Source organism: Gorilla gorilla, chromosome 8 (genome assembly GCF_029281585.2).
Source record: "Gorilla gorilla gorilla isolate KB3781 chromosome 8, NHGRI_mGorGor1-v2.1_pri, whole genome shotgun sequence".
Taxonomy (NCBI): domain Eukaryota; kingdom Metazoa; phylum Chordata; class Mammalia; order Primates; family Hominidae; genus Gorilla; species Gorilla gorilla.
In genome coordinates, this window is record NC_073232.2 from 114968157 (window position 1) to 114985035 (window position 16879).

The 16879-nt window shown below is 42.0% G+C and overlaps 1 protein-coding gene across 2 annotated transcripts in view; it reads right to left on the bottom strand.

Moving 5' to 3' along the window:
* Positions 1–16879, bottom strand: part of ARL3 (ARF like GTPase 3) — a 38240-nt gene that overhangs the window by 19574 nt on the left and 1787 nt on the right. For both annotated transcript variants that reach the window (XM_004050025.4, XM_055352877.2), the window contains exons 2-3: positions 8826–8969; positions 2896–3012 (exon numbers count right to left, since the gene is read on the bottom strand). In XM_004050025.4, coding sequence (XP_004050073.1) covers positions 2896–3012; positions 8826–8969 — 261 coding nt within the window. The remainder of the gene's footprint in view (positions 1–2895; positions 3013–8825; positions 8970–16879) is intronic.

Sequence of the window (16879 nt, forward strand, 5' to 3'; positions counted from 1 at the left end):
GGTCTTGAACTCCTGACCTTGTGATCCACCCACCTCAGCCTCCCAAAGTGCTGGGATTACAGGCGTGAGCCACTGCACCCGGCCAACAGTTTTTTAAAATGCAAAAATTCCTGTCCTCACGGAGCTTACCTTACAGTGCAAGAGAAAGCTAATAAATAAAAATATGTCTGATGGCAATAGGTACAAAGAATCTGCTGATAGATCAGATGAGGGGAGTGAGGAGAGGGAGCCAAGGATGACTGCATTGTTTCTGGAGGAATGGGACTACCATTTACTGAGAAGACTGTGGGAAGAGTAGGGTTGAGTAGGACAGGATGAAAACAGGAATTTGGTTTTAGACTTGTTGAGGCTGAGGGACTTACCAGCCCCTGAAGTGGAGATGTCAAATAGGCAGCTGGCTTATATATGTCATGTGTTGCTTAATGACAGGGGCATGTTCTGAGAAATGCATTATTAGGCAATTCTGACATGGTGCCAACATCATACAGTGTACTTACACACACCTAGATGGTCTACTACACACCTAGGCTGTATGGCATAGCCTATTGCCCCAGGCTACAAACTTGTACACGAAGTTACTGTATCGAATACTGCAGGCAACTGTAAAACAATGGTAAGTATTTATGGATCTAAACATATAAAAGGTAATGTGTTATGACAGCTATGTCACTAGGTAATAGAAATTTTTCAGCTTTATTATAATTTTTTTTTTTTTTTGAGAAAGAGAGTCTCGCTGTGTTGCCCAGGCTGGAGTGCAGTGGCGCAATCTTGGCTCACCGCAATCTCCACCTCCTGGGTTCAAGCAATTCTCTTCCTCAGCCTCCTGAGTAGCTGGGATTACAGGCATCCACCACCATGCCCAGCTAATTTTCATATTTTTAGTAGAGACACAGTTTCACCATCTTGGCCAGGCTAGTCTTGAATTCCTGACCTCGTGATCCACCTGCCTTGGCCTCCCAAAGTGCTGGGATTACAGGCGTGAGCCACTGCACCCGGCAGCTCTATTATAATCTTAAGGGACCACTATCATTTATGAGGTCAGTCACTGACCCAAGTGTCATTATGTGGCACATGACTGTATATGAAACTCAAGTTCAGGGGAGAATTCCAGGCTAGAGATGATAGTTTGAGATTCATAAGCATCTAAGTGGTCATTAAATCCTTCAAATTAGACGAGGTCACCTAAGCAGTGACTCAGAGAAGAAAAACACAAGGACTCTGGGGCTCTCTAACATTTGGAGGTTGGGAGATTAAAAAAAAATAGCAATGGAGATTTAGGAGGAGTAGCCAGTGAGGAGGAAAACCAAGATAGAATGGTGTCTTGGAAGCCAAGAAAAGACAATGTTTCAAAGAGATCATGACCAATGTTAAATGGCCTGATAGGTCAAGTGAGATGAGTACTGAAAACTGAACCCTACTTTTAGCAATGTGGAATTATCAGTGAGCCTGAGAAGAAGGCTCAAGAGTAACTGGGAGGAGATAAAGCAAAGACAGAGAGCATAGCAAACTCTTTCAAGGAGTTTTGCTATAAAGGGAGGCTGAGGAATGGGACAGTATTGGAGGGGGATGTATGGTCAGGAGGAGTTTTCTGGGGCTTATTTTTTCTTCATTAAGCAAGAGAAGCTACAGGATATGTTTATGTTGATGGGAATGATCCAGAGGAGAGAGACACTTAGGAAACAACAGCAGAAGGTGAAGCTGTTTGAGATACAAGATGATTTCTTTTTTTTTTTTCTTTTCTTGAGACAGAGTATCACTCTGTCTTCCAGGCTGGAGTGTGGTGGCCCGATCTCAATCTGGGCTCACTGCAACCTCCGCCTCCTGGGCTCAAGCGATCCTCCCACCTCAGCCACCCCAAACTGCTGAGATTACAGGCATGAGCCACCACACCTGGTCTAGATGATTTCTATTCGTAATAAAGACATAGATATGGCTGCGATTATTGCAGTTTATTGCCTTTCATCATAATTGATGTAAATGCAAACTTTTGGTTAGAGGTTAGTAAAAGTGACATGCAATTTTTCTCCCATCTAAGTTCATGAGCCCCCCTAGTTTTAGGGTATGATTATGCAAGTATGTGGCTGAGGTAGACTAGATGACAAGACCACTGAAGGAGGGCTGGTGAAGGAACTGAGAGGCTGGGGTTTTGTGGAAATCATGTAAGTGGACAGTGAAATCTCCAAGAATTCTGAAACAGTGGTGGTCCTAAAGGAAGTGACAGCGAGCTGGGAGCTAAAATCTCAGCCTCCACCTGAACGAATGCTCCCTGAGTCAGGGTATTCCCAATGCATGAGGCAGCTTCTCCTACTACTGGACGATTGTAATTATAGGAAACTTCTTCCTTAATCTGAATTACATTCTACCACCTAACATTCCCCATCTTGCTCTTGGCTCAGCCCTCTAGAACTATTCAATCCCTCTGACTTAAGATAATTCTTGAAGCAGCCTAGACAGTTCCCAGTGTTCTCTTTTCCAGGAAGAACATTCTCAGGTCTTTCAACCACTCCTTATACATCATGGTTTCCAGTACTTTCACTATTTTGCTTGCTCTCTTTGCAATACACTTGATTCATTGTCTTCCTAGGGGTGACAGTCAGTGGCATGATCTTCTGACTTCCCTTCTGCTATTCAAATCACTATGGCAATTAATAACACTTTATTTTGCCAAGATGGGTGTGGGTACAACATTGTTACTGAGCGACAGCAAAACATCTTATACAAGTTATTCAAAGATGTTTTTCCTTTATAATCTGTAGCCTTCTGCTATCCCTGCTAAATTCACAGTGATTAATGTTATGGTGGTGGAATTACTGACAAGAAAGAATGTTACAGTGTCCATGTTTCTAACACATGGCAGAAAATACTATGAATTAGTGCGTCAGAAGGAGTACTTACAAGAATATCGGTATTTTCAAAATAATTCTTCCAGTATGGTCTGATTTTCCTCTGTCCACCAATGTCCCATACATTCAGTTTAAAACCTTGTGATTGTACACTTTTGATGTTGAAACCCTGAAACAGGGACAAAAACATCAAGTTTTATTAAACTTTGGGATCATAATTCTGACAAAGTTACATTTAATAGCTATGTTTTTTATTAATTCTAAAGTACTCTGCCATATGTGATACTGGTAATGCTGAAAATGATTTGTTGTGACAGAGAATAAAGAAACATATTTATACATGCTTGTTTCATCCAGGTTGTGGAGTCAGTGTTAATAATGTCAGGCTAACACAATGTTTTTCTACAATGAACATATATACATATATAATTACTGAGGATAACTCCAAATGAGAATAGCTCTAATTAACCAACACACATCACATGCCCATGAATCTTCAGGATGGTAAAATTTAACAGGACATTTCATGTAACTAACAAAAAAAAAAAAAGCTGAATCTGAAGACTCAACAGAAAAGAACACAAGCTAAATTTAAAGAGGCAAAAGCTACAAATCTAGAGGATTAGATTCTTCAAGAGCAGCTCAAAATAAATTTCCTACAGGGATTAATCAGGAAAAAGAGCAGAACTGAGGATGCTATGGGGGAGGCTGGGTTTGTAACTCGAATACATCAGCCCAGTAGGGAGGTGGAGCCCTCAGTTGCAGACACTGATGGAAACAAACAAGTGGTCACTTAAAATTGTGCTTTCAGGCTGGCCGCGTAGTTCACGCCTGTAATCCCAGCACTCTGGGAGGCCGAGGCGGATGGATCAGGAGGTCAGGAGTTCGAGATCAGCCTGGTCAATATGGTGAAACACCGTCTCTACTAAAAATACAAAAATTAGCCAGGCGTGCTGGCGTATGCCTGGAGTCCCAGCTACTCAGGATGCCGAGGCAAGAGAATCACTTGAACCCCGGAGGCAGAGGTTGCAGTGAGCTGAGATCATGCCACTGCACTCTGGCCTGGGTGACAGAGTGAGACTCCATCACAAAAAAAAAAAAAAAAAAAGTGCTTTCATAGGGAACTATGATGAACTTGAACTTGAAAAGGAAGTCTTTTTTTTTTTTTTTTTTTGAGACAGAGTCTCGCTCTTTTGCCCAGACTGGTGTGCAGTGGCATAGTCTTGGCTCACTGCAACCTCCGCCTCCCAAGTTCGAGTGATTCTCCTGCCTCAGCCTCCCGAGTAGCTGGAATTACAGGCGCCTGCCACCACACCCGGCTAATTTTTTGTATTTTTAGTAGAGACGGGGTTTCACCATATTGGTCAGGCTGGTCTCAAACTCCTGACCTCGTGATCCGCCCACCTTGGCCTTCCAAAGCACTGGGATTACAGGCATGCGCCACTGTGCCCAGCCAGAAGTCTTTCTTTTTTTTTTTTTTCCCAGAGTTGTGCTCTCGGCTCACCGCAACCTCCACCTCCCGGATTCAAGCGATTATCCTGCCTCATTACAGGCATGCGCCACCATGCCTGGCTAATTTTGTATTTTTAGTAGAGATGGGGTTTCTCCATGTTGGTCAGGCTGGTCTTGAACTCCCGACCTCAGGTGATCCGCCCGCCTCAGCCTCCCAAAGTTTTGGGATTACAGGTGTGAGCCACTGCACCGGGCTGGAAGTCTTCATTTTTAAGACAGTTACTTGAGGTGAAACTTTGAGGAAGGTGAGCAAATCAGGTACAGGCAGAATTGCCAGCTGGGGGTCAGTGTGGAAAGAAACAAATTAACAAGCCCTTTGGGGTTCCCAGAGAACGTATTTCATGAACAAGAATTTTTTTTTAAAGTCTTCTTGCAAAAATTACATAGGGAAACCAGGATTTTAAAAACCCAATCAACAGCTTGCTACCACAGAAGAGACATTTCATCCAGAATAACTGGAGTTAGATAGGTTTGGGGATGCCTCCACAAACATTTGTTTCATGTGGTAGCCTGTCAGCACTGCTGCCTGGCACAGAAGGAGAAGGCACAGTGCAATAGGACAGGAACATTGCCACCCAATTTCCACTGAGGATACACAGTCTCTGGAGGATAACTGGGGATCCTGCTGACTCTCACTTCTCTAACACGCCAATGACTGAATACATTAGAAGTTCGAGAATTCTAAAGGGAAATGGCTTAAGCTTATTGAAAAAAGTTTCATTGTGACTCACTGGCAAAACTACTTTAGTGTATTTAAAAATTCCACACTCAACAATGATATTAAATGTCAAACTCAGTAATACTGAATCCTTTCTGGAATAAAGCAGAAAATAAATAACAGTAAATCTTGGAATACAAGTAACAGTAAATCTTGGAATTTGACCATATGTATCAATGGGCTTAAACAGCTATAAGTCATGAGACCCAACAAATCTAGGAATTTATTCTGAGGAAATAATAATGATGAATGGGCAAAAACATTTAGAGATGTATATTACATAAGTATTTACATATATAATAACATATAAAGATGTTCATGATCTATTATTAAGTGAACAAGAGGAGACAGGTTCAGTGGCTCACACCCATAATCCCAATTTTGGGAGGCTGAGGCGGGAGGACTGCTTGAGCCCAGGAGTTCAAGGCCAGCCTGGGCAATGTAGTGAGACCCCATCTCTACCAAAAAAAAAAAAAAAATTAGCTGGGTGTGGTGGCACATGCCTGCAGTCCTAACTACTCAGGAGCCTGAGGTGGGAAGATTGCTTGAACCCAGGAATTTGAGGCTGCAGTGAGCTATGGATGGTGCCACTGTACTCCAGCCTGGCCGACAGAGTGAAACCCCATCTCTAAAAAAAATCTATATCTAGATATAGATGATACAAGCCAGTATATCCTCTATGAGCCATTTTTATTTTTTATTTTAAATATACCCATCATATATATGCATAGAAAAAAACTTGATACATTCCTAAATGTGAACAGTGGTATGTCTGACTGGGCATTATAGGTGACTTTTAGTTTCTCAATTGTATTTATTTATACTTCCTAAATTTACTACAATGAGCATTTATTACTTTTTCTAATATAAAACAAAAAACATAATAAAAGTTTGTTTTTAAAGAATATGAAACCTTGACACAATATAATATCAGAGTCACCTATAACACATCAAACAAAGCCTGAAGGTTAGAATGAGAACTTTGGGTTCCTAACTTTGAGTTTATTTGTGTGTTTGCAGTGTGGAAGTCTTCATGTTAGTGTTCTTGAGAGACACAGTTTATTGCTAATACTAAAAAAAAAAAACAAAAACAAAAAAACCCCACAAGCGCATGCACACAAAAACTAGTGCTTCTTTTCCTGGCAGAAATCTTGACACACTAATATGTGTTTTCAGCCCTTCTAGGCTAGATTACTGTAATTTGCTTGGGCTATACATTAAATTTGTTCAGAAGCTGTAAAATTGTTCATTTGGTAGCAGTTGAAATGACTTTTCCATAAAGAGTTGTGAATCAGTAAGACTCATGGGCCGTGAAGTATGCATGCACGCCAGCACAGCCATTCAAACCTGACACCAGGGTCTTATCACGGTACAGTGATGGAAAATAACTCTGGTTTTGCTAAAACCTCTAACCTTTAATGCTCAAACACTTTAAAGTGACTAAGACCAACAAGCTCTCCCTGTTGGCTTAGCCAAAGGTCAGGCATTCTTAGGATTTCCTACAGGGAATGAGTTCTAAGAAACCCACTACAGTTTTTCCAATCAGGTCTTGTGTTTTTTTTTTTTTTTTTTTTTTTGAGACGGAGTCTCACTCTGTCGCCAGGCTGGAGTGCAATGGCACAATCTCAGCTCACTGTAGTCTCCGCCTCCCAAGTTCAAGCCATTCTCCTGCCTCAGTCTCCTGAGTAGCTGGGATAACAGGTGCACGCCACCACATCCAGCTAATTTTTGTATTTTTAGTAGAGACAGGATTTCACCATGTTGGCCAGGATGGTCTCCATGTCCTGACCTCATGATCCACCCACCTTGGCCTCCCAAAGTGCTGGGATTACAGGCATGAGCCATGGTGCCCAGGACTTGTCTTTTTTTTTTTTTTTTTGAGATGGAGTCTCGCTCTGTCGCCCAGGCTGGAGTGCAGTGGCATGATCTCGGCTCACTGCAAGCTCCACCTCCTGGGTTCACGCCATTCTCCTGCCTCAGCCTCCCAAGTAGCTGGGACTACAGGTGCCCACTGCCACGCCCAGCCAATTTTTTGTATTTTTTAGTAGAGACGGGGTTTCACCATGTTAGCCAGGATGGTCTCGATCTCCTGACCTTGTGATCCACCCACCTCGGCCTCCCAAAGTGCTGGGATTATGGGCATGAGCCACCGCGCCCGGCCCAGGACTCATCTTTAAACCTCCACTCTGTGAGCACTATCATTCCCTTATCCTTTATGCTTTGCTTGCTTGCCCTTTTCAGGAAAGAGGAAGGTTGATGAGACTGGATTTAAAAAGGCAGGTAATTGGCCAGGCAAGGTGGTTCACGCCTGTAATCCTAGCACTTTGGGAGGCCGAGGCAGGTGGACTGCCTGAGCTCAGGAGTTCGAGACCAGCCTGGGCAACGACGGTGAAACCCTGTCTCTACTAAAATACAACAAATTAGCCAGGCGTGGTGGCGTGCACCTGTAGTCCCAGCTACTTGGGAGGCTGAGGCAGGAGAATCGCTTGAACCCAGGAGGCGGAGGTTGCAGTGAGCTGAGATTGCATTGCTACATTCCAGCCTGGGAAACAGAACGAGACTCTGTCTCCAAAAAAAAAAAAAAGGCAGGTAATTTTTTTTCTTTTAAAAATTGATACATATTTGTATTTATTAAGTCTGAAAAGTACACGGTAAAATATTAACCATGGTTTTTCTCAGAGTTTTCTCCTTTATACTTTCTCTGTGTTTTCTACATGCACTACTTTCATAATCAGAGAAGATAAAGCTATTTTTTAAAAAAGAATAGGCTGGGTGCGGTGGCTCACACCTGTAATCCCAGCACTTTGGGAGGCTGGGGTGGGTGGATCATTGAGGTCAGGAGTTTGAGACCAGCCTGGCCAACATGGCAAAACCCCGGCTCTACAAAGAAATACAAAAATTAGCAGGCCATGGCGGTGTGCGCCTGTAGTCCCAGCTACTAGGGAGGCTGAGGTCCAAGAATCGCTTGAACCTGGGAGGCGGAGGTTGCAGTGAGCCAAGATTGCACTATCACACTCCAGCCTGTGTGACAAAGCAAGACTGTGTCTCAAAAAATAAATAATTTAAAGAAATAAAATAAAAATAAAAAGAATATAGGTACTCAGATCTTCTGGATTTGTCTATATACACACAAACACACACGTGCATATATGTATACATATATTTTAAATTGTAACATAACACGTACAATATGCAGCTGCTGAGGACATGTGCGGGTGGGGAAGGAGGGGCATAGGCGGAAGAGGGGTGCATGTGCTGAAAGGTGCTGTGTGGAGGCTGAAGCCCAGTGGGATGCAGATGCTGCAGTGGGGTGGCCTGATGAAGTGGGTACTGTGAAGTGTGTCTGCGTACACATTTTAACGTTATAACATAAAACGTACCATTTCAGCCATTTTAAAGTGTACAGTTCCATGGCATTAAATACATTCACACTGTGGGCCGTTACCCACAGAACTCTTTCCATCTTGCAAAACTGACTCACTGTACCCGTTAAACAATAACTCCCCATTCCCCCTCCCCAGCTCCAGTAACCACCATTCTGCATTCTGTCTCTATGAATCTGACTACTCTAAATGCCTCATGAGAATGGAATCTCTTACATATTTTTGAAATCTGGTTATCTTTAGATCGTATAGACTTTTCTCAGAGACAAAACTTGGAAGTGGACAAAACTGTATTTCCCATTTTGTCTTTCACATTGCTATTATCGTCTTCCTGTGTCACACGGCATCTGGAGCCAAGGCAGTGCTCACCTGTGTAGGTGTGATGTGGCTGATGTCTTCAGATGCAAGCTGCTTCAGAAGAGTGGTCTTGCCAGCATTATCCAAGCCCAGGAGAAGTATTCTCACCTCCTGGTCTGGTGCACTTTTCAACTTGCGCAAAATTGAGAGCAAGCCCTTGAACAACCACAAAGAAGACAAGATTACTCTGGGGGCACTGACTGTGATATTAACTGGATATCAGAATAACTTCTCCTTGAAAAAAGTTATTGGTTATGGAGAGCTTATGTTATTATTTTTCATTCTAATGCCACTTATTCCATTTGCTTCCTCTTTCCAAGTTTCGGTAGAAGTGCTACAGTAAATTCAGCAACTTAATAAGTAGCAGGGCTTATTTCTGCTCCTCCTATCAATCTAGCTTAGCAGTCACCCCAAATCTCCTGGGAGTGTGAACTCTACCCCATCTGTGTTCCTAAAGCCCTTTACATACACTTAGAGCAGAACATTCATCATATCAAACTAGGTAACTGATGTTTGTATTTTTCTCCTTTACTAAAGTTTCTCGTGGTAAGGGCTATACTTGTCCCATAATGGCTGGCACTTATCAAACAGACACTAGATAACACTTGTGGAATTAAATAGGATGACACATCCAAGTTAACACACGATTTTAAGGTGTTATACAAAAATATATAAAAAGGCTATATAAAATTATAGTTGGGCTTCCTGTTAATGATTTTATCTATTTCATCATTTCACATTGCATGCCTGTATCAAAACATCTCATGTACCCTATAAATATATAACACCATGGACCCACAAAAATTAAAAGGAAAAAAATTTTAAAAAAGATTTTATCGCCGGGCACAGTGGCTCACGTCTGTAATCCCAGCACTTTGGGAGGCCGAGGTGGGCGGATCACGAGGTCAGGAGATCGAGACCATCCTGGCTAACACGGTGAAACCCTGTCTCTACAAAAAATATAAAAAATTAGTCGGGCGTGGTGGCAGGCGCTTTGTAGTCCCACCTACTCGAAATGCTGAGGCAGGAGAATCGCTTGAACCTGGGAGGCGGAGGTTGCAGTGAGCCGATATTGCACACTGCACTCCAGCCTGGGTGACAGAGCAAGACTCCGTCTCAAAAAAAAAAAAAAAAAAGATTTTATCTATTTCAGCACATCTTCAAGACTTCTTCATTCAAAATGTTCTACTATCATCTTTCACAAGGCCCTACAGGATAGGTGCATGGTATAGATAATCTGTGTTTTTTAGATGAAAAATTTGGTACAACAGAGAAGTTAAGAAATCATGAAAGGGCCGGGCGCGGTGGCTCACGCCTGTAATCCCAGCACTTTGGGAGGCCGAGGCGGGTGGATCACGAGGTCAGGAGATCGAGACCATCCTGACTAACACGGTGAAACCCCATCTCTACTAAAAATACTAAAAATTAGCCGGGTGTGGTGGCGGGCGCCTGTAGTCCCAGCTACTCGGGAGGCTGAGGCAGGAGAATGGCGTGAACCCAGGAGGCGGAGCTTGCAGTGAGCCGAGATCGCGCCACTGCACTCCAGCCTGGGCGACAGAGCGAGACTCCGTCTCAAAAAAAAAAAAAAAAAAAAAAAAAGAAATCATAAAAGGCATCCATGAAGCAAACAAAACAAAACAAAACAAAAACAAAAACCCACCAAAATTAACCAAGGAATTTTTTTACTGTTAATCTAATATTTCCCTCTGTCACCCAGGCTGGAGTGCAGTGGTGCGATCTTGGCTCAACTGCAACCTCTGTCTCCCGGGTTCAAGCAATTCTCGTGCCTCAGCCTCCAGAGTAGCTGGTATTACAGGCATGTGCCACCATGCCTAGCTAATTTTTATATTTTTAGTAGAGATGGGGTTTCGCCATGTTAGCCAGGCTGGTCTTGAACTCCTGGCCTCCAGCAATCAGCCCACCTTGGCCTCCCAAAGTGCTGGGATTACAGGCCATGAGCCACCTCTCCTGGCCATTATTTATTATTTTTTATGGATAGAAATATAAAGCATGTTGCTGGGCATGGTGGCTCACGCCTATAATCCCAGCACTTTGGGAGGCCAAGGCAGGAGGGCTGCTTGAGCCCAGTTCAAGACCAGCCCTGGCAACATAGTGAGACCCTGTCCCTACAAAAAATAAAAAACAAATAAGCCAGGCATGGTGGCGCAGGCCTGTGGTCCCAGCTACTCAGGAAGCTGAGGTGACAGAATTGCTAGAGCCTGGGAGGTCGAGATTGCAGTAAGCTGTATTTGTACCACTGCACTCCAGCCTAGGTGACAGAGTGAGACTCTGTCTCAAAAAGAAAAAAAAAGAAAAAAGAAAAAGAAAACAAAGAAAAAAGAAATAAACCATGTTGATTTTTAGTTAAGAACATAAGAACATCTTTATAGGAAAGTTATTTGTTCTGTGCTATAGCTGATGATCTTGTTCTAACGACACATGGCTAGAACAAGAGTCAAAGAATCCCAGAGTTTAAAGGGCACATAATTTAATCTCCCAGCCCAAGAAGAAATTCCTTCAAACTGAGTCTTAGAATTATGCAAAATGGTTGTATTTGTTATTCACATTGTACCAGGCAATAATTCAAACCAGTTTGTTCACTAAGATCAAAGGATACTTCTGAGAAATAATTCTCAACAACTGCATCTTTGGACAATCATATGCAAATATGCATAATTATTAAGAATTCCTTTCTGCCTCAGAGACTCTTTGTTTACCACTTCTAGTACTGTATCTGTACTGACTTGCTAAGGACCACATTAACCTTTCTATGCCTCAATTTTTTCCAGCAGTAAAATGGAAGGTTTAGTCTAAGCTAGACAAATTCTATGCCAAAAGATTTGGGGGACAGAGATTGAATAGATTGGAAACAAACAAAAGTCTGGCTTTTTAAAAGGCCAGACTTTTTTTTCCTTTTTCTTTTTTTTGGGGGGACAGGGTCTTCCTCTGTGGCCTAGGCTGGAATGTAGTGGCGTGAACACTGCTAACTGCAGCTTCGACTTCCTGGGCTCAAGCGATCCTCCCACCTCAGCCTCTCCAGTAGCTGGGACTACCGGCTCACACCACCACGCCCCACTAAGTTTTGTATTTTTTGTAGAGATGGGGTTTTGCCATGTTGCCCAGGCTGGTCTTGAACTCCTAAGCTCAAGCGATCCACCCAAAGGCAAGATTTTTTTTTTGCTGCTTTTATCTCATCTGGTCTTGAATACTTTGACAGCATTCCTTCTTAAAACTATATTTACAAGAAGTCTCCCTGGTTTCTACTAGCTATATTGCAATCACTCATTTATAATATCACCTTTCAGAAAAGTAAAAATTAAAATTCTGAGATCCTTAGGGGACTGGTGACATAAAAAGGCTAAGAAGAGGAAAACCCATTTTACTACTCATCCTGAGTTCCTGATTGTAAGTGAAAAGAAGAGGTCTCATTACCTCTTAAAATAAATTATAAAACATCTGGAATTTATCAAATTAGTACATTAAATGACATATAGGCAAAGTTCTTCTCATGCATTTTCTGCTTAGTGCAGAAATTATGAAGGAAGATCTGTTTCCTATTTAAAAAAAAATTTTTTTTGGCCGGCTGTGGTGGCTCACACCTGTAATCCCAGCACTTTGGGAGGCTGAGGTGGGTGGATCACTTGAGGTCAGGAGTTCGAGACCAGCCTGGCCAACATGGTGAAATCCCGTATCTACTAAAAATACAAAATTAGCTGGGTATGGTGGCACATGCCTGTAATCCCAGCTACTTGGGAAGCTGAGGCAGGAGAATTGCTTAAACCCAGGAGGTAGAGGTTGCAGTGAGCCAAGATCATGCCTCTGCACTCCAGCCTGGACAACAAAAGTGAAACTCCATCTCAAAACAAAAACAAAAAATAAAACCATATATACATATATATATATATATTTATTTTATTTTTATTTTTTTGAGACAAGGTCTCACTCCTAATGCCAGGCTGGAGTAGTGGTGAAATCATGGTTCACTACAACTTCAGCCTCCCAGGCTCAGGCGATCCTTCCACCTCAGCCTCCGGAGTAGCTGGGACTACAGATGTGTACAACCACACCCAGCTAATTTTGTGTATTTTTAGTAGAGACAGGGTTTCACTATGTTGCCCAAGCTAGTCTCAAACTCCCGGCCTTAGGCAATCTGCCCGTGACGGCCTCCCAAAGTGCTGGGATTACAAGAGTGAGCCACTGCACCTGGCCTATAAAATATTTTCAAAGTTTAAAATTAATGTTTTGGGTTTTTCCTCATGTGTCTCTTTTAAAGAAATTACTAAAAATACTGTTTTTTTTTTCAGGCAGAGACTTGCTACACACTCATTACATTTGATATTAAAGAATTAAGAGAAAAACAAGGCCAGGCACAGTGGTTCACACCTGCAATACCAGTGCTTTGGGAGGCCGAGGCAGGAGGATAGCTCAAGGCCAGGAATTCAAGATCAGCCTGGGCAACAAACACGAGACACATATCCCTACCAAAAAAAAAAAAAAAAAAAAAAATTATCCAGGTGTGGTGGTGTGCACCTGTGGTTCCAGCTACTCAGGAGGCTGAGACAGAAGGATGGCTTGAGCCCAAGAGTTTGAGGCTGCAGTGAACTATGGTCGGGCCACTGCATTATGGGCTAGGTGACAGAGCAAGACTCTGTCTCAAAAAAAAAAAAAAAAAAAAAAGAGACAAACATAATGTTTATTCACCTTAAAAGGAGAGGAGCAAAGCACAGATAAGAAAGAAAAAGAAATCATTCTAACTATAAGGCTGAGCGCAGTGGCTCACGCCTGTAATCCCAGCACTTTGGGAGGCTGAGGCTGGCGGATCATTTGAGGCCAGGAGTTTGAGACCAACCTGGCCAACATGGTGAAACCCCCGCTTCTACTAAAAATACAAAAACTTGGCCAGGCATGGTGGTGGGCACCTATATTCCTAGCTACTTGGGAGGCTGAGGCAGGAGAATCGCTTGAACCTGCGACGTGGAGGTTGCAGTGAGCTGAGATCACACCAGTGTACTCCAGCCTGGGCCACAGAGCTAGACTGTTTCAAAAAAAAAAAAAAATTCTAACTATAGATAAACTTTATTTTATTTATTTATTTATTTATTTTTTTTTGAGACGGAGTCTGGCTCTGTCGCCCAGGCTGGAGTGCAGTGGCGCAATCTCAGCTCACTGCAAGCTCCGCCTCCCAGGTTCACGCCATTCTCCTGCCTCAGCCTCCCGAGTAGCTGGGACTACAGGCGCCCGCCACCACGCCTGGCTAATTTTTTGTATTTTTAGTAGAGACGGGGTTTCACCATGTTAGCCAGGATGGTCTCGATCTCCTGACCTCGTGATCCGCCCGCCTCGGCCTCCCAAAGTGCTGGGATTACAGGCGTGAGCCACCGCGCCCGGCCGATAAACTTTATTAACCTAATGGTGTAGAATACAGTGCTTCTACATTTCTAATGAGTAATTTTCCTTATTAGGAAATAATAACTTCAGATACTTCACCTTTGAGTGAAATTACAGAGAAATGCAAAGTTCAGCTAATGTTTTCTTCCAGCAAAATGATAAATGGCATTTCAAGCATGGTCTAGGGAAGGCAAGTGCAAATATAATACAGCATCATATTAATCCAACTACTGAGGACAGGATCACAGGATTATCAGGGGTTGCTAAATAGGGAAGAGGATATTTATAGAGATCAGGGTTCTGCCTGAAAGGTACAAAGTAAGCTGATTTAAGAGGCTGGATGAAAGAGACCAGAATAAGTCTATTCTGTGCATCTATACATATATGCCCATATTTTATTTTAACTGTCAAATGAAGGGAGACAGCGATTAGAAGTTAAATTTATCATAGGGCTGAGTTTTGCAGTATAAATACAATGACATTAATTTTTAAAGTGCATTTTTTGGCTAAAATATCCATTCACGCAATTATCATTAAACACCCTTAATGTGCCCCAAGTACAACAGTGAGCAAAACAGGCATGATCTCTATGTAGGATTTATATTCCTGTGACATTAAATAAAACAATTTAAGAAACATGAACTTCAGTTGAAAGTATATTGTGTGTTACCAGCATGTGTGTGTACAAGTTATCTACACCCTGGTGGGCAGAAGTGGTCTGACTCAACCACAAAACATTTAAACAAACTTTTCTACAGTCAAATCATGAATAGATGGGCTATGGACTACAGACGTTTTATCTGCCTCGAAATCAGCTTGAACTATTGGCAGAGGCATGGTGCCCTGACCTAAAACAATACAAACTAGGTCATTCAAAGAAACCAGAGTGGTGGAGGGAGAAGGAATGCGTTGGTATATGGAAAATATATGTGGTTGTGAGGACCAGCTAAAATTTAAATTCTGAAATTACGAAGCCAGCCGTCAAGTACGTACGGCCCCCATAACTAGCTTAAATATAACTGACTTCCATTTGTTTTTACGTCTTTCAACTGAACTCCTATCAGCTTAAAGCTCAAAATTGAGAACTTAATCCAAACTGTGTCTTCTTTCTCATCACCCTCTCCTAAATAAATACAAACAATGTTTCCTAAGGAACAAAGTCTGAGCATCTCCTCAGGAAGAGTGGGTTCCCACTTCACCAGAGTCCTAATGAAATGAATGTTATGGGCTTCAGAATTTCACAGACTTGTATTCAGTTTCTGTGTGTGTGTGTGTGTATATATATGTATGTATGTATGTATATGTATCTGTATATATATGTGTATATATGTGTGTGTGTGTGTCTATATATATATATATATATATATATATATATATATATATATATGTATATGTATATACATAACACTGCACTCAGTTTCAGCTAGAAAATAGGAACAGGCCGGGCGCGGTGGCTCATGCCTGTAATCCCGGCACTTTGGGAGGCCAAGGCGGGCGGATCACGAGGTCAGGAGATACAGACCATCCTGGCTAACATGGTGAAACCCTGTCTCTACTAAAAACACACACACACAAAATTAGCCGGGCGTGGTGGCGGGCGCCCATAGTCCCAACTGCTGCGGAGGCTAAGGCAGGAGAATGGCGTGAACCCGGGAGGCGGAGCTTGCAGTGAACGGAGATCGCGCCACTGCACTCCAGTCTGGGTGACAGAGCAAGACTCCGTCTCAAAAAAAGAAAAAAAAAAGAAGAAAACAGGAACAATACTTATATCTCAAGAGATGATGCTATGAGGATGAAATGAGGTCATGTATGTAAAGCATGACACATAACAGCCACTGAAAAGACTACCCTCGTGTTTTGTTTATTTTTTTAAAATAATTTTTCACGGGCCATTTTCTAACCAGAAAACATAAGTAACTGTTGGGAACAATCTTCAAATGTTGAACATGCTTGAGAACCACCACAAGCTCCATATATGTAGAAAGTGCTCCATAAATAATTACTGAATGAAGGAATCATATGTTAAATATAAGTGGTTAGTTACGTGCTAAAATTACTGTCATTTTAGTATTTTAGTAATTTATCAAGAACCTGGCACTGTAAAGCAGGGGTAAAATAGCTGACTCTAAATGTTCAGAGAAATCCATATTTGGGTTTTTGCCAGTTACCCAAATTTGAAAAAAAATATGTATTTGTCACAGCTGAAGTTTAAAACAAAAACCAAAAAAAACTTGGGGTTCACGCTTCAGTTGTACAGTTAACCATGGGGGCTCATGGGATACCAGATGGGATACACTTAAGTCACACCACTGACTAAATTCAGTGTTTCACTTCAAGTTTTAAGAACAGCTCATGCTTTTGGAGATAGAAAAAAAATGTTTTTGGGAAACCAGATAAAGAATCCGGAATAATTTGTCCTAATTTCTTATTGTTCATCTTAGAAAAAGGAAAAAAGAAAAACAAAATCTGTTTTCATCATTGAACACAACAGTTGTATACAACAGTGTCGTATATACACTGTAAATTTGTTGTATACAGTGCCAATTTGCACCTGGAAACATGGGCAGTGGTTAATTTACTGTGGCCTGTAATTATAAATTAAACAATCATGGAATTACACAGTACACTTAATTGATAAACAAACTGGGAAAAGTTAGCCAACTCTCATGCACTTATCA